The sequence below is a fragment of the Penicillium canescens genome, assembly GCF_028828765.1.
Source record: "Penicillium canescens strain IBT 15451 chromosome Unknown utg000001l_segment0_segment0, whole genome shotgun sequence".
NCBI lineage: Eukaryota > Fungi > Ascomycota > Eurotiomycetes > Eurotiales > Aspergillaceae > Penicillium > Penicillium canescens.
The window spans coordinates 1,843,356-1,859,730 of record NW_026703963.1 but is presented as its reverse complement, the minus strand read 5'-3'; the positions used below and the strand labels follow the sequence as shown (position 1 = coordinate 1,859,730).

Below are 16,375 nucleotides of genomic sequence, written 5' to 3'. Positions count from 1 at the left end.
CGAGCCTTCAAATATCACGAACACCTCACCCTCCCCAACTCATTAACAACAATGTCTCATCTAGCTACCCTCAAAACATACCTCCCATGGATCCAAACACCCCTCGTAGTCAACGCTCCGATGAGCGGTAGCGCCAAAAGTAAGCTGGCGGTTGCCGTCACACGCGGCGGGGGCCTAGGCCAGATCGGCTTCCTGGATGACATGCATGAACTATCGACCGAGCTCGAAACGACCAAAAAGGCCCTCCAGGAGTCGAACTTCGACATCACGAAGACACTTCCCATCGGCCTGGGCGTTATCGTCTTCGGCTCACAGATGGATGCTTGGATGCAACTCCTTGAGACATACAAGCCGGCTGTGGCTTGGCTTTCCTTCGCTGATAACGATACACTGAGTCAGTGGACGGAAAGCATTCGCAAGTATTCGCCTGAAACTCGGGTGTGGGTGCAACTCGGAAATGTGGCTGCCGCAGTCGATGTAGCACGGGCGTGTCATCCCGATGCACTTGTTTTGCAGGGCGGGGATGCTGGAGGCCATGGGCATGAGAATGGTGCTAGTATTGTATCTCTCATTCCGGAGGTTGGTGATGCACTTCAGGATCTCGGACTTGGTGATGTTCCTCTCATCGCCGCTGGTGGAATTGCCGATGGGCGGGGTTGTGCTGCAGCGCTGACTCTTGGCGCGGCTGGGATCGTTATGGGAACGAGGTTCCTTGGTGCCGAGGAGACATTCATTCCTAATGTTTATCGGGATGCGATCTTTGAGGCGTTTGATGGGGGTCGCGCAACTGGCCGATCGCGTATCTTTGATGAGGTCTGGGGTCCCAACTTTTGGCCTGAAACTTATGATGGGAGGTGTCTTAGGAATAAGGTATATGATCACTATAAGAATGGGGTTGATATTAAGAAGATTCGTGCTTTGATTTCTGGGGCGATGAATGGTCCTGGTTTTGGGAACTTGGATACGAAGGATATGGGGAATATTTGGGCTGGAACGGGTGTTGGACTTGTCAAGAAGCAAGAGAAGGCGGGGGAAATCATGGAGGAGGTGAGAGGAGATGCTCGAAAATATTTGGAAAGGGCCTCGTTGTATCTATAATGGAAGTGAAGCCAAGGTATTGACATATCTATCGGGCATGGTTATATCTTCAAAAGCAACCATATCGGGTCGCAGAACTCCACTTAATATTTTCTAGCACAGTCTCCTCTATCTAGCTCATATCAGTCTACATTTTAGACAGTGCGGGTGCCGTATCTTTATCAAGCTGGCCGGTTGATCTATCCTGATATTCCCTATCCCTAAGAAGATGTATGTCTGAACGCATGGCAATTATATATAAGATCTAACTACTCCAAACCCTCAAATATGTTATCCCAAAACTTTGACCCCTCCTCAACACAATTATCATACTCTACCATCCTCTCTCTCAGCCTGTCTAGAATAGCCTTACGCGCCTCCTCTCTTTCTTCATCCTCACTAAACCTATCCGCCACCATATCCAGCCTCTCCGCAACCTCTGCCAGCATCCCCAACAGCACTGCAAAGCTCTTCAGGGAACCTGCAATCATCCCCTGGTACCCATCTGCATGGTCCCAACCGGCAGGATCATAGTGACACACGTCCCCATCCTCTCCACCTACCATTATCATCCACTCACTAACACTTCCGAAATGGAAGCAGAGGTTCGTGGGAGGGGAGTCATCATCAGGAAAGCGCTCGCCATACAACTCGTCAGCGTCGTAGGGCTCTAGGGGTCCCGCGTCTTTCGTTAAATGGGTGGAGTCAAAACCAGCGGATTGGAGCTTGACGGCAGGAAAGCCCACGGTAGTCAAGAAGGTTCTTGCCCCTGAATCCGTGAGGGCTGATGGTATGTCGGATTCCTCAGGTTGCCACAGAGAACCAGCACCAAAGCGATCTTCAAGCCAGACTTTGTCTGAGCTTGGGGTTCGGGGCATATTATCCTGGTCAGGTCAGCCATTTGTTGCTTCAAAAGCCGGTTTGTTTGAGGAATGGTCACTATGATTGAAAGAAAGATTTCCAACCGGTTCTGTGGACGGTCGAAGATACAGTATAGTAATTTACATGATTGGGCAAGGTGAACGGCGTCAGGCATATTGTTGAGGCTTCGGTAAATCCAGAGAAGGATCTCACGAGGAAGATTCAAGAGAGTAGACATTTTTCCTATTTCGCAAAGCAATAGAATGAAATCATCAAGAACCGTGTAAAGCGAAATTTGCGATTATCGAGATCATCGCTTGAAATCTTCAGGGGCTACAGTGCCAAGCTATAACATCGGTCACCACCCGCCACATGATCGGTTGTGCACCAGCAACTAAAATGAAGCTTTTCAGCCACATACTATATAAATTATCAAAGTAAGAGTACTATGTCTAATTTTTAATCATCGCGGGAAGCAATGTGATGTGGATATGTCTCAATAATTTATAGGTAAAGAGGCTTTAATAACATCTTTAGGTACCTGGGAAGTAATTCCTTCAGTAATGTAGACTGCTGAAGGTATAGGAATCTTGGGTTTGCCATTCTCGGCTGTCTTGAAGTAATTTTTAGGCTGCATAGAGGTCTCTTTAGCAAAGTATACTTTCTCGTATTTCTTTCCCTCTTCATATAGGCAACGCGACGATACAACGCAAAGGCAATATTAGAGTCATAATCCGAAATCTGCCCTTGATAGTTTTGTTTGGGTTAAGGAAATTAGGACATGCATTGTAGAGTGGTAGTGGTGAAACAGATTTCGATCCATCCAGTAACTCTGTTGATGCTGCACTCAGTCCACTTTACATGAATTTACCCCATGGATGCGATTCTATGGCAAAATTCCTCCTTGAGGAAGGAGCCAACACGGATCCTGTCAAGCTTTTCCCTTTCAACAGAGCGCTAAAGGAATGGGCAATTGAAACTGTCCGGATGTTGAGATATTTTGATAATATGATGTCAGCTGGAGCAAAACAGACCCTGAATACCAATGCCCAGCTCAAGGATGCCGCATAGGATCGAAGGATGAACAGGCCGTTTCAACCGAAGAGACTGAGACTCTAACCAACAACGAAGCATCGAGTACAGATGTTGAGGCAGTGTTTAGAGAAATCATGGCTCAAGTTAAACATGCTGAGGCAGAAGCAGAGGACGTAGATATCAAACGCACACTTTCAAATTGGTACTGGCCCCGTATCTACCCGGGGCACGGAGGAATAAGTGAAGTGAATGGGTGAGGTGCAGATGGTCATGGTTAAATTACGAAAGTAGTATTTTAAAGCTATAAATAAAGTCAACGAAATAGGAGAGCAGAGTAGAAGAAGAATCGAATAAGTATGAAGTGAAGTATGAAAATCATTATCTTATCAGCAAAAGTCTTCCCCGACATCCGAGATAATTCCCCTCTTCTGTTTCTTTTGCCTCTTTACTCATCAACCATGGCAGCTCAGGCTACGGAGAAACTGGACCAGCTGGACCGTAAGTATCTCTGGCCTTTTAAAATATTGTGCGACTGACAAAACGCCAGTGAACGGCCAGAACCCCCCGAGGCCGCCCCCGCGCCCGACGCGGAGGACGACTCGGACGACGAGCAGGAGGGCGACGGTGCCCCAGAGGCCGGAGCCGCTGGAGGTAGGTGCATTTGAAAGTTCCATTTTGCCTTTTCGCAGAGGTTAACAACCGGATTCCCACAGCCGCCAAAAAGAAGAAGAAGCGCAAGACCAAGAAGAAGAAGAAGGGTGGCGCTAAGGTTCAGAGCGAGCCCCCGCGCGTCCCTGTGTCCAATCTCTTCCCCAATGGCCAGTACCCCGAGGGTGAGATTGTCGAGTATCTGAACGACAATGCCTACCGTACTACAAACGAAGAGAAGCGATACCTTGACCGCATGAACAATGATTTCCTGCAGGAGTACCGCCAGGGTGCTGAGGTCCATCGCCAAGTCCGCCAGTATGCACAGAAGAACATCAAGCCTGGGCAGACTTTGACCGAAATCGCGGAGGGTATTGAAGATTCAGTGCGTGCTCTGACGGGCCACTCCGGCTTGGAGGAGGGCGACAACCTGAAGGGTGGTATGGGCTTCCCTTGCGGTCTGAGCATCAACCACTGTGCGGCTCATTATACCCCGAACGCCGGAAACAAGATGGTCCTGAACCAAGGAGATGTTATGAAGGTCGACTTTGGTGCGCAGCTCAATGGCCGCATTGTGGACAGTGCATTTACCATGTCCTTCGACCCTGTGTACGATCCTCTTCTGGAGGCCGTCAAAGATGCCACCAACACTGGTATTCGGGTGAGTTTATTGACACATTTGAATATCGAGCAGAGCTGACATGTGATTAGGAAGCTGGAATTGATGTCCGCATGAGTGACATCGGTGCCGCTATCCAAGAGGCTATGGAGAGCTACGAAGTCGAGCTCAACGGCACGATGCACCCGGTCAAGTGTATTCGCAATCTGAACGGTCACAACATTGACCAGCACGTCATTCACGGCGGCAAAAGTGTGCCTATTGTCAAGAGCAGCACCGACCAGACCAAGATGGAAGAAGGCGAGGTCTTTGCTATCGAAACTTTCGGTAGTACTGGAAAGGGTTACGTGCGGGAGGAAGTAAGTTTATTGCGCAAAGATACTGGGAGGAAAATGCTAACATTATTAGATGGAAACCTCGCACTATGCTCTCGCCTCTGACGCCCCTAATGTTCCCTTGCGTCTTTCATCCGCTAAGAACCTGCTGAACGTCATCAACAAGAACTTCGGAACCCTTCCCTTCTGCCGTCGTTACCTTGACCGATTGGGTCAGGAAAAGTATCTCCTGGGTGTAAGTTCATGGTTGAGTCCATTCGACATCCCTCCAGCTAATCCAAATATAGTTGAACAACCTGGTCTCCTCGGGCATTGTCCAAGACTACCCCCTCTGTGCGATATCAAGGGCTCATACACTGCCCAATATGAACATGTATGTTTCTATTTTTGTTATGCTTGAGCTTTCACTGACTTATTTTATAGACAATTGTGCTCCGCCCGAATGTTAAGGAGGTTATTAGTCGCGGCGACGACTACTGATTTGGAATATCCATAGATCCCAAGTACCAAAAGCAACAACATTCAAGAAGCAGCCCATTAGTAATAGGTGAAGCGCCCGTACTTCGTACTCCATAGTGTAAAACAGGTTAGCAGTCGATCGTGCCAAGCCATCCATGTATGCCGTGTCGCCCCACGTGGAACATTCGACTCCCGGCTTTTTTTCATTTGCCTCTCTCCTGTTCTGTCACTTTTCGGTCAATTCGCATACAGCATGACCGCGGTCGAAACAGCCACGCCGCATCTCCGGGTGTCGGCGAAGACGTCCAAAACAGAGCCCGCTTCCACCAGAATCCAGGCACCCGAGGCTCTGGTCGACGACCACTTCTTCTGGACATACACCGAAGAGCCACACCGCTCAAGACGCCAGGCAATTATCAAGGCCCATCCGGAGGTAAGTGACCTTGTTTCGTGAGCATCAGGTGTGGTCGGGGGTTTCAGGGACAATTCCGTGCGGAGGATAGCGGAGAGTCCCTGCATTCACCTGGCCACTGTCTCGGACGGCGAACTCCGCAACAAATGCAATCACGGTGCTGATTCAAGTCTCAATCCAGGTCACCAAGCTATGTGGCCCCGAGCCTCTTACAAAATGGGTCGTTCTCGGCGTCGTCTCCCTGCAACTCACCTGCGCCTACCTCCTCCGCAACACCTCCATGCTCGACTGGCGCTTCCTGGCCACGGCATACGTGATCGGTGCGACTTGCAATCAGAACCTGTTCCTTGCCATCCATGAGATTTCTCACAACCTGGCGTTCCGCTCGCCCATGGCCAACCGCCTGCTGGCCATCTTCGCAAACTTCCCTATTGGCGTCCCATACAGTGCTGCGTTCAGAGTACGTTCATCTCTCAGACCATGGCACCAGCAGACCAACCCCGAAGAATGCAATGAACTAACACAAATCCCACACAGCCTTACCACCTGACCCATCACAAATCCCTCGGCGTAACAGGCCTAGACACCGATCTCCCAACAGCGGTTGAAGCCTTCTTCCTAAACTCTCTGCTAGGAAAGACCTTCTTCTGTACCTTCCAGATCCTCTTCTACGCCGTGCGCCCAATGTTTATCTACAGCCCCCCGTTCACCTACATACACCTTCTGAACCTAATCGTCCAACTGAGCTTCGACTACGCCATAACAAAGCTTTGCAACGGCTCCATCCAACCAGTCGTATATTTCCTGATGAGCTCCTTCCTCGCTGGTTCCCTACACCCCTGCGCTGGCCACTTCATCGCCGAGCACTACTTCTTCTCAAACGTCAAGACGGGCGGGACGGAGTCTTTGACCGAGCTCAAGAAGAACGAGAAGTCCACCCCCCACCCGCTTGATTCCCTTCCTCCTCCGGAGACATATTCTTATTATGGCCCCCTCAATATTCTCACTTACAATGTGGGTTTGCATAACGAGCACCATGATTTCCCGGCCATCCCCTGGACGAAATTGCATAAGTTGCATGAGATTGCGAGAGAATTCTACGAGCCACTTCCTTGTCATCGGAGCTGGGTTTGGGTTATTTGGACTTTCATCTTGGATAAGGATGTTGGTCCGTGGTGCCGTGTGAAGCGCGCGCAGGGTGGTCGGATTGTTGGTGGTGGGAAGAAGAATGATGGTGACTCTGGTGCTGCTTCGAAGCAGGGTACTGGTCGTGGTGGTGAGGGGATCTCGGCTGCGTCGGCAGGCCCGGCTGGTGAGGAGGGCGATGGGTGGAAGGAGAGTGAGATTCAATGTTAGATTTTTCGTTTCTATCTGGGATTTGGTTATATACATTACAGGAGTATTGGGAATACAATTGGTTACAATTTATGTTTTGTCTTCTAAGTTGGACTTCATCGTGAACATCTCCGGACATGGGAAGGTTTAGGTATATGTATGTTTTGGATTCTCTTTGCAGGAGTCAACTAGTTGCAAGGATGAAACAGAAAGCCTCCAGCTACATGGGCATAGGCCTAGGAGTAACCGCAAGCACATGAATTAATCTGCGTGAGCTCGAGAATCGTTTATGGAACAAATAACAACCGAATCAGAAGACGGTGTCCGTTCATCATGATAATATGAAATTAGACAAGACAGGATGGGTAAAGAGACAAAGGAGAAGGAAAAGGGGATAGAGGTAGACACGCGGGTGTCTAACTCGAGAGGAGATCCGGAAGCCCAGAGACAAAAAAAAAACAAGATATTGATACCGGGAAAAATAAGAAATCAAACAGACGCAGGCAAAGGGCTGATGCTAGAACAGAAATGGAATGCTCTTCAAGAGACAAAGAGTAGATGGGAATTTGAGAGAGGCGTCAGCGACGTAAGACCGGAGGAGCACGTGGGGTGAAGAGCGCAATGAACCCAAAGAGACCGTAAAGAGCAGTAGACCAGCTTAGAAGAAGAAGTAGGCGATCAGGAAGCTGAGCAGGCATAGACCTGCAACAACCTGGATGGAGACGCCGGCTTCCGTTTGCCCATGTGACTGCTGCATGATGGCAGGTGCGGCCTTGCCAACCTCGGCACCGGTCTTCCGCTGGCGGAGACCTTGATCTGCAAGCCGGTCCTTGAGACGCTGAATCTGTGCGTTGGCTTCGGCGAGCTGGGCCTTGAGTTCATCACTAGAGGGTAGGGCATTGGCGACGGCGGACTTGGCACTTGAGAGGGCAGAAGGGGCAGTCTCGCGCTGGGGAGAGGGTTCGGACTTGATCTTCTCGGAGAAATTGGGCTGAGGAATGGGGGAGGCTTCGTCGACGGAGCTCTTCTTGGGGGCAGGGGTCTCGAAGTTTCCCCCGGGGGAGGTGTAGGCGGGGGGTTCTTCATTAATAACCTGATAGCGGGTTGTTAGACTATGCGCATTGAAAGTTGCTGGGGGGCATACGGAATCATTAACCTTGTCGCCAGAGTCTTCTTCCAGCCAAGTCACTCGAATCTTGCGCTCAACAACTTCGGCCTTGGGGGTTTGATCGAACTAGACATAGATATTAGTTATCGGTCTTGTGTTGTGCGCTTCGACAGCCGAACGTACAATCTGGGTGACGCTGGCCTGTTCCTGTCCAGGAGCGACAGGGACGGCCTGGACCAAGAACTTGTCCTTGCACTTGGCACCGGGGGCAGGTGCATCCTTCAGGACCTGTAGAAGCACTATCGAAACCATTAGTTCTAGCTTGTTTGTGCGAAATCGACTATCGACCAACCTTGGACCTCCACGGCCTTGCCGGCCTCGATGTGACCGGAGTTAGGGCGCACACAGTAACTAGAATAGTCAAACGACAGATCTAAGATATAGGGGTCGCGCAAGATATCGCTGGGACATACTGCTTAGGAGCGGTGGTTTTGACCTAGTGCGCCAGTGACGTTAGTACCGGTCGTATTTCGCGACAAGTGCCTGGATGGAAGAGTGGGCATACCTTGAATACCACAGATTCTTGGTTGGTGTTGGTAAGGCGCAGGACCTGGCATTTCTCATGGTCGAAGGGACCTAGACATGGCGAAATCAGTTTGGCCGGGAGGCATCCAGAGGCGGGATCGGGGACGCACGGTGGAAGCCCAACTCGGAGGGCTCGATTTGGATAGACATCGTGGTCGTGAACAGGGTGGTACAGGTAACAAAAGAAGACAAAGAGAAAGGAAGCACGGGCACTGCACGTGGACAAGGTTGCAACTCGGAGGAAAAGTCGTTGGGAAGGATATCAAGTGCAAGTAGGCCGCAACGCCTCAGGAGTTTGATTACTGTCCACTTTGGGGAAATGCTGACTCATCAGTCAGGTGATGTCACCATTGACCCTTTATACGATCAAGGGCTCTTTTGTTTACTCTTGTTGATATCTTGTTTCATGAGCAGGCATTAGGCTACGTAGACTGGTAATCATCCTACTATTTTTGTCATATGGTGCATCCTCAGATGAATACCCCCGCATATGATGCAGTGGGTCATCCCACGCCGGCTCTCCATTCACATGGAATCTTTGTTGATATTGGTACTTTATTAATTTGATCACCCCCAGAGCTGATATCCCCAGTAGTGCACTACATCAATACTAGAGCATAGTCCGAACCAAAGCTTCAAATAGTCCCATGTACCACTCTGATCCGCCGCTGGCTGGCGGAGATCGAGAGGCGCATGTTTTCCACCATCTACCTCCACAGTGCTAAGCGGTTCCAGGAATTCGAACAGCTAGCATCAAACGCCTACAGAAAGTCTTGCATTCGCCATATTGTTCTCATGGTGGGGCTAGAGTCATATGACGAGAAGGCACGCGCCAACTTCGAGACGGACGAGGAACACCAGCGGAAAAACAAGATCTTTATCACAGCTTTCCACTCTCTATTCGGATTTTTAGCATCCCGGCCAGAGGTGCTAACATCACACTCACTATCAATGTGCAATCTCCCAGTGACTATTTGTTATGCAGGGAAAAGAGCGAAATATGCGAACGAGACCGAGCAGCCTCTCTATGATGGGAGGACCTGATGAAACATCAATATGAAAGATCTTACCTTGAATTTTCTGAAATTTTTGCTGGTTCACGGTGCTCGTCTGTCACTGCAACCATAACCCTTACCCTGGGATCCCAAGGAGGATCTTGGTTACAACTTCTAATCGAATCGGCATCAAGCGATCGTATCGCGCCTAAGCTACCTGGACTAACCCATGCCTAGTTATTCCTACAGGTTGAATGCAAGCGGGACGAAGAGTTGAGGAAACGTCTTCGAGATGGTAAGCTCTATGATCCCAGAAATGCACCCGATGAAATATATCCTAATATCTCGTTAGACTTTGCTCGTAATCTTCACTTGTTTCCTCCTGATATACAGGAGTTCCAGTTAAATTCGACTACGCGCCTCCTTCGGATCAATCCTTTTCCCCTTTAGGTGTGACAAAGGGTGTGGGGGATATGTTTAGCTTGCACTTAATGATTTTTCTCAGCAATTGACGACCCTAAACATCAGGGGAACTGTGTTGGGAAAGGACCTTTTCTGTCTTTGAATACAGACAAAATTCTAACAACCCCTTGCTGGCCACGGATGACGAACCTTTCGGTCCAATTATTTGAAAGGGCGCCCAAAGACCCACATGACCCGGAGGGTGATGACCATCCTGGCTTTGATATACCGCCAGCGTGGCCTGGTTACGTACAGAGTCCTGCTGAAGAAGGCAAATACTGGTGTATTCGACATCGATATATCGCGAGGTTTGCCAACGACCATCTATCTTTCTGCTGGCCGGGCGGCTCTTGGCATGCCAAAACTGAACTGCATGGCATTGTGGACGATGGGTTCTGGAGTAGTGCATGAGTTTGACTACGAGATGGTAGAAGGAGCAGCGAAGGTCATCTGAGGTCACTTAGTTGACGACAATCCCTACACACTCAAGGCGATGACAGCTGGATGATCAGGTCTTGGAGTTTGGAGGAAGGCCTCTTTTGAACATACTGGAGGCGAACTTGATATTTAATTCACCTCGTTATATTGAGAGAACTTGACTACGAAAAGGTATCTTCATTGATTCTCTATGCATGTTATCCTACTATTTTGGCTACAGAAAGAGCCATTGTATCGTATCTTATTCTGGAGCGTATAACCCTGACTTTCATTATGGGGTTGATCACTTCCCTGACATCAGCCATTAAATCCAGCAAGCACTGTAGAATGCTGTCGGTGCATACAGGGATTCAAACACATGAAGGCTAGACACATTGACGGCAACTTGCGATGCGGTTTTGTAGCACCGCATGTTACCGGAAGTGTTTTCTGTCGTTTAGAAGCATCCCTCTACCCGGTGGCCAGTGGATATGTTGCTGTCTTGTCGTCAATTTTCTGGCTGGAAGCCTGACTTCCAAGGCACCGCCCCGTGCCACTTCCTGACAATGTTGCATAATATTTAGATAGACAGAGGCCCACGTTGTGTCATTTGACACAATCAGGCACCGATCGACCAAAAAATCATTGACTTTGTAGCCATCTGAACAAGGTCAAATAGTGAAGTGTGGAGGGGAAGCTGGGTGGGCCTTATCGCTTGCCGCCTTTCTGATACGTCACTCGTGTTCTTAAGCCTTCACTTCTTCCACTCCCTTAACATTTCTTCCCTTTTCAGAATACTTATTTGATTTCTAAGCCTCTAAATCATGGCGTCCGACTTAGACCAGCTCATTGAAATGGGCTTCGACAAAGAACGCGCTCAGATCGCGGTCACGAAAACAGGCGGCTGTAAGTTTTCACCCTTCGATGTGACGGTGAACAGATCTCTGACAAATGAAACAGTGCAGGGCGCATTGCAGTGGCTTGAAGATAACCAGGACAAGTCGTTGGAGGAAATTCAAGCTCAGGCTGAAGCGCAAGAGGAGGACGGCCCCGCACTTCAACCCGGCGAAGCACCACGCAGCTTGGTCTGCAACGATTGTGGCAAAAAATTCCGAAGCACGGCACAGGCCGAGTTCCACGCATCCAAGTCGCAGCACGTCGATTTCTCAGAGTCCACAGAAGAAATTGCCCCCTTGACCGAGGAGCAGAAGAAGGAACGACTGGCAGAGCTTCGGGAGAAGCTTGCGGCAAAGCGGGCAGGACAATCAGAGCAGGATAAAATTGACAAGAAGAACAATGAGGTATGTCTATTGGGGTTTTGTCTTGCTAGCTTGTGACTGGGGTTATTTACTAACTTGGTTTCCTAGAAAATCCGACAGAAGAGCACAAAAGAGAGCCAGGACGCTAAGGAGGAGCTCCAACGGAAACAAATGATGAAGGAAGCGGCGGCCAAGAAAAAGGAGAAGCAGGATGACATCGATGCGAAGAAGCGTATCAAGGCAAAGATCGAGGCGGACAAGGAGGAGAGACGGCTGAAGGCCGAGCGTGAACGAGCTGAGCGTGCCGGCGTCGCCCCTCCTCCCGCCCCTGCTGCTGCTCCAGTACCCACTGCTTCCGGTCCCGCTACGTCCAAGCCAGCTTCCGCATACACAGAAACCCGCTTGCGATTCCAATCGCCCAAGGGCAACATCATGAAGACTCTCCCTGTTGACACCACACTGTTTGAGGTTGCTGCGGCGCTGAAGGAACAGGATGGAATTGAGGTCCAGAGCTTTGTGCAGAACTTCCCTAAGAAGGTTTTTGACGCAGAGTTCTTTGGAGAGACTTTGAAGGAATTAGGACTCGTTCCCAGTGCCTCTCTAGTCGTTCAATAATGCCATAGCCTCCGGTTTGGGGTAATTAGCCCTAGCACCTCGCCAGGTGGATTTAAGGACTAAATATTAGCTATAAAAACCTGAGATTGACGCTCTTATTCGTAGTGTATTCTTCTTTTTCTTCTGTTTACCTCGAGATCTGTTATCTATCTGTTATCTTATCTCTTCGACACGTGATGTCGCGATTAAGCCGCGTCTCGGTGCCTGAGAAGACGCGCTCAGCGCATCCCGTATAACAAAAGTCGACATCACTTGCAAAACATGCCAGCGTGAGATCATCCCCCTAAGATTAGACATCGTTCAACTACCCCATGGAACCAGAACTGATAGCAATATCCCCAGTGTTGGCGACCAACATCGCGGTGGTCCAGCGAACATCATAATGCCGAACACAACAGGTGCCGCCACAGCGAACCCCTTCGAAGAGCCCCAACGCCGCATCAATGAATACACTGCACAGGAGATTGCAACACTACAATCCCGCCTCGATAAGAAACTAGGGCCTGAGTATATCTCCGCACGACCTGGTGCCGCGGGGCAGAAAGTGCACTATCTTGCCGCAGACAAATGCATCAACCTTGCGAATGAAGTGTTTGGGTTCAATGGCTGGTCCAGCTCTATCCAGACTATCCAGATCGATTTTGTGTGTTATCCTCGGGTTATATAGTGACAAAAGGGACTGTCTAACACTTATCAATTAGGTTGAGGAGAATCCAAACACAGGCAAAATCAGCTTAGGTCTCTCGGTAATCATGAGAGTCACTCTAAGGGATGGCACTTTCCACGAGGTAGGGCAGCCCACGTGAAAACGGGGAATTTGAACCGGGACTAGCGTTAACTTCCCCCTCTTTTAGGATATCGGCTACGGACATATCGAGAATTGCAAGGGTAAGGCCGCGGCCTTTGAGAAGGCCAAGAAAGAAGGCACAACAGATTCGTTGAAACGTACTTTGAGGACCTTCGGCAACGTGTTGGGCAATTGTGTTTATGACAAGGACTATGTCTCCAAAGTGACTAGGGTGAAGGCAGCTCCCGTAAGATCTATGATGTTCTCTAATATCTATACCCTGCTGACTCTTGAACCAGGCGAAATGGGATATTGAAGATCTTCATCGTCACCCTGACTTTGCCCCGCCTGTTAAGAAAGAACAACCTCCACCTCCGCCCAAACGGGTATCCGAGGATGACGATTTACCCCTTCCTCTTCCTGTCAACCAAGCTAGGAATAACCATATAGGAAAGCATGTTCCTACTGATGGTGACGGGGAATTTGGAAGTATGTTCAAACAAATGCGAGCCCAAGACTTGGCTAACAAATACAGGTGATCTCTTTGATGAAGCCGATTTTGGAGTTCCCGATTCAGGTAATCCTGATGAGATAGTAATAGACACCGAGCCTCCACGCCAACAGCCACCTGTCCCTACAACTGGTCCAGCCCCACAACGTGGGCCTGCTGTGCAGACAGGATTCAACCCAGCTGTCGTCACACCCTCTAAACCTGAGCGATGGAACGGTTCAGGCCCGGCAGGACGACCAGTTCCACCAATTGCACGACAGACCCCAGGTGCCATCCCACCACCTGCTGCAGCAAATGGTCGTCCCATGCCCGGCCAAAATCCTGCTCAAATCATTCAAAATATCAGACCTCCAGTCCCACCACAACAACAAGCTGGTCAAAACGGACAAGCAAATAACATCGCCCAACCTCCAATCAAAAGGGAATCCTTTTCTGGGGGGAATCAGGAAATGAACCCACCCCAAGGGACACCGTCAGGTGGATTCTACTCTGCCAGAGCAGTAGATCTCCTTCGCGACAACCCAAACGGCGCATCGGCAGCACCACAATTTGATCCACACGCAGAGAGTCCATCGATCCGCAAAACAGCCGGCGTAGACCATACCAAGAGCGTTCCCATTTCCAGACCCATGCTTTCCAACGCCTCTCCCGCACCCAACAACAACTCACGCGACTATGTCAACCCGGCAGTCGATCTACAACGCAAAGTCGGTGCTCCCGGTAGCGGATTCGGCAGTCCAGTCAGCCGAGGCCCATCTGTCTCATCTTACCGTCCCTTGACACGACCCAACAACGGTTCCAATTCAGCCGCCATGAATAGGAGCAGCGTCCCCCCACAGAACCTAAATGGAAAACGACCTCCCTTGACCGATGTCACAAATGCCAATGCTTCGCCAGGCGCCAATCCTGGGCCACCTGTCCCCGGTCCAAATGAACCGAAACGACCCCGGGTCTCGGATGCTGACTCTTCTGACCCTCGACCGCCAACCCAGTAATGAATATGATGTCTCTACCCCGAAGGAGGGTAAATCACTGCGCAACTCTCAAACACAAGCACAAGCGTCTCTCATTTGTATCGTCTTTTTGAAATCCGGTATCATGGCGTCATTGCATGTTTACCATGGCTAGCAAGGATGAGTGGCGTTTACATTTACTTTGGGTGTCTTCAGGTCAATGGATCTTTAGGATCCCATGATGGAATACATGGTTTATCAAGTGCTTATTAGTACATTGTTTTTCTGGACACACTTACTTTTCATTATTTTAGAATGATGGAGCATGCTGAACGGCAGCGTATCCTGTTAGAATTTATTGTCAATCCAGACGTTTAATACACGTCCCTTCCAAGGCTCAATGCCACTTCAAGCTTCCTTATACCGGTCTGCATGCAATTTACGGCTACTATATATAGGTAACGAGTAAAGCGTTCATGATGCATTGTTTGATATTAGTAGAGAGGCAATCTGCTGAAAAGTCTGGACAGGTAGCATGCTGAAAGGCTGGATAAAACAACGCTGTCGACAAAAAATCAAATTATTTCAATGATATATTGAACCGCCTAGAAACTTGGCTGCCTAGACCAAGTGTCTGTCCACTTCTATCATTAGGGAGTTTTGACAGGTTTCAGTCAAGCCTCTGTTAGGTAGCATTCAACCAAGGCATTGAGAGATTCAGGAAAGTGGCACTGTTTGTGATGCTCCGCGATACTATGTGGACACCGTTGGTCCTTTGGTGGCTTCTCTCCGGAGTAGGCGAATCGCCTGCAGCACAGCAGTCAATGAATAGACTTGTCGAAGAGGAAACGAAATTTACTGGGAAAATAAGAATAAACATAAAAATAAAAAGAACGGGAAAAAAAGCCACGTTATTTTTTAGCTTGCATTAACAGTTAGTCGAAATTATTCTAGCCCTAATCCGCCACAAAGAAGCCACAAAGAAGTCACCTCCACCGGAAAGAATCTCTCTAGCTTCCGGTATGCCTGGATTATCTGGAACGCGGGCACAAAAAAATTCCACTAACGCTTCACTTTAGATGCAAGCCTCCCGAGTTCTGGGTTCTTCGCGACCCCCGGAACTTACTATGGGGTTCCGCGCTTTGTCTCCGTCTGCTGGCACCTAGTCTTTCGGCACTTTTGCATTTGGGACAGGGGTTCACGAGGTGCTTTGGACAGGTTGGACAGGTTTCCTAATGGTCGAGATCTGGTTGGGTATCGTAGTTGGTGGCGTTGAATCCCGTTTTTTTAGTATGGAACGTATGGAACGTATGGAACGCAGGACTCGCGGGATTCGCATATGTCTAATTTTTTTTACTCCCACATTTTTTAAAATAAGTCCATTACTTAAGTGATTGATCAGCGCTAGAGTGATCGCGGCAGGAGTACCGGCGCGCCGGGTGCTGTGCTTGTGAGGATTCGAGGCTCCTCAGTCCCATACAGCAAAACGAGCCTCCCTGCGGAGAGGATCTACGGTGACATGGCGGTCGAGAATCTCCTACACGTACGGTGGTGAGAATATTTAAGAAGGTGCCCGTCCGACTCTTCTAGTTTAACTCTCTTTTGAGATCCAGTCTCTCGATCTACAAAAGTCCATTATTTATAGGCCGCCCTTACAAAATGGCCTTGCTGTTTGATTTCTATTTTGCACACGCCAAGACAGCGAACACTATCCTTGCTGGCGTTGTCGCTTCTGTTTTCCTACTGGTTGCTTTGTACTTGAGGGGCACTCGCGAGCGTCCTGTCGAAAATGATCTGGTTCGATCCCGAAGTTGTAAAAGTCCTGAGCAATCATTGACTGACTTCCCTAGGAAGATATAACCTCTGTCTGTCCGAATATACAGCAACCAAGAAGGCGTAAAC

General features: G+C 49.4%; 9 protein-coding genes across 9 annotated transcripts; 7 read left to right on the top strand and 2 right to left on the bottom strand.

Annotated features, from left to right (window-relative positions):
* Positions 1–51: 51 nt before the first annotated feature.
* Positions 52–1,098, top strand: N7446_000710 (nitronate monooxygenase; the record flags this gene model as incomplete). Its single annotated transcript, XM_058509477.1, has 1 exon — positions 52–1,098. The coding sequence occupies one exon, from the start codon at positions 52–54 to the stop codon at positions 1,096–1,098; it is 1,047 nt and encodes a 348-aa protein (XP_058378456.1).
* A 248-nt stretch (positions 1,099–1,346) lies between these two features.
* N7446_000709 (SUKH-4 immunity protein-domain-containing protein) lies at positions 1,347–1,955 on the bottom strand (the record flags this gene model as incomplete). Its single annotated transcript, XM_058509476.1, has 1 exon — positions 1,347–1,955. The coding sequence occupies one exon, from the start codon at positions 1,953–1,955 to the stop codon at positions 1,347–1,349; it is 609 nt and encodes a 202-aa protein (XP_058378455.1).
* A 1,152-nt stretch (positions 1,956–3,107) lies between these two features.
* On the top strand, positions 3,108–5,071 carry N7446_000708 (uncharacterized protein; the record flags this gene model as incomplete). The annotated part of the gene is made up of 8 exons (XM_058509475.1): positions 3,108–3,226; positions 3,439–3,471; positions 3,521–3,624; positions 3,687–4,282; positions 4,333–4,599; positions 4,649–4,810; positions 4,863–4,948; positions 4,999–5,071. 8 exons carry the CDS (start codon positions 3,108–3,110, stop codon positions 5,069–5,071), a joined length of 1,440 nt encoding a protein of 479 aa, XP_058378454.1.
* A 216-nt stretch (positions 5,072–5,287) lies between these two features.
* N7446_000707 (sphingolipid delta(4)-desaturase family protein) lies at positions 5,288–6,802 on the top strand (the record flags this gene model as incomplete). Its single annotated transcript, XM_058509474.1, has 3 exons — positions 5,288–5,467; positions 5,628–5,906; positions 5,984–6,802. 3 exons carry the CDS (start codon positions 5,288–5,290, stop codon positions 6,800–6,802), a joined length of 1,278 nt encoding a protein of 425 aa, XP_058378453.1.
* A 637-nt stretch (positions 6,803–7,439) lies between these two features.
* Positions 7,440–8,624, bottom strand: N7446_000706 (uncharacterized protein; the record flags this gene model as incomplete). Its single annotated transcript, XM_058509473.1, has 7 exons — positions 7,440–7,874; positions 7,926–8,015; positions 8,073–8,188; positions 8,242–8,300; positions 8,363–8,385; positions 8,455–8,525; positions 8,585–8,624. The coding sequence occupies 7 exons, from the start codon at positions 8,622–8,624 to the stop codon at positions 7,440–7,442; spliced, it is 834 nt and encodes a 277-aa protein (XP_058378452.1).
* Positions 8,625–10,121: 1,497 nt separating this feature from the next.
* Positions 10,122–10,385, top strand: N7446_000705 (uncharacterized protein; the record flags this gene model as incomplete). Its single annotated transcript, XM_058509472.1, has 1 exon — positions 10,122–10,385. The coding sequence occupies one exon, from the start codon at positions 10,122–10,124 to the stop codon at positions 10,383–10,385; it is 264 nt and encodes an 87-aa protein (XP_058378451.1).
* A 691-nt stretch (positions 10,386–11,076) lies between these two features.
* N7446_000704 (UBA and UBX domain-containing protein) lies at positions 11,077–12,313 on the top strand. Its single transcript, XM_058509471.1, has 3 exons — positions 11,077–11,254; positions 11,309–11,649; positions 11,716–12,313. The coding sequence occupies exons 1-3, from the start codon at positions 11,173–11,175 to the stop codon at positions 12,220–12,222; spliced, it is 930 nt and encodes a 309-aa protein (XP_058378450.1). The 5' UTR covers positions 11,077–11,172; the 3' UTR covers positions 12,223–12,313.
* Positions 12,314–12,483: 170 nt separating this feature from the next.
* Positions 12,484–14,515, top strand: N7446_000703 (RAD52 DNA repair protein RADC; the record flags this gene model as incomplete). Its single annotated transcript, XM_058509470.1, has 6 exons — positions 12,484–12,491; positions 12,544–12,865; positions 12,924–13,010; positions 13,077–13,256; positions 13,309–13,498; positions 13,545–14,515. 6 exons carry the CDS (start codon positions 12,484–12,486, stop codon positions 14,513–14,515), a joined length of 1,758 nt encoding a protein of 585 aa, XP_058378449.1.
* A 1,617-nt stretch (positions 14,516–16,132) lies between these two features.
* On the top strand, positions 16,133–16,333 carry N7446_000702 (uncharacterized protein; the record flags this gene model as incomplete). The annotated part of the gene is made up of 1 exon (XM_058509469.1): positions 16,133–16,333. One exon carries the CDS (start codon positions 16,133–16,135, stop codon positions 16,331–16,333), a length of 201 nt encoding a protein of 66 aa, XP_058378448.1.
* Positions 16,334–16,375: the final 42 nt, after the last annotated feature.

Coding starts and splice junctions, on each gene's coding strand:
- N7446_000704 (XM_058509471.1), top strand. CDS start 11,173: ATGGCGTCCGACTTAGACCAGCTCATTGAAATGGGCTTCGACAAAGAA. Junction 11,255..11,308: donor GGTCACGAAAACAGGCGGCT/GTAAGTTTTCAC, acceptor CAAATGAAACAG/TGCAGGGCGCATTGCAGTGG. Junction 11,650..11,715: donor TTGACAAGAAGAACAATGAG/GTATGTCTATTG, acceptor TTGGTTTCCTAG/AAAATCCGACAGAAGAGCAC.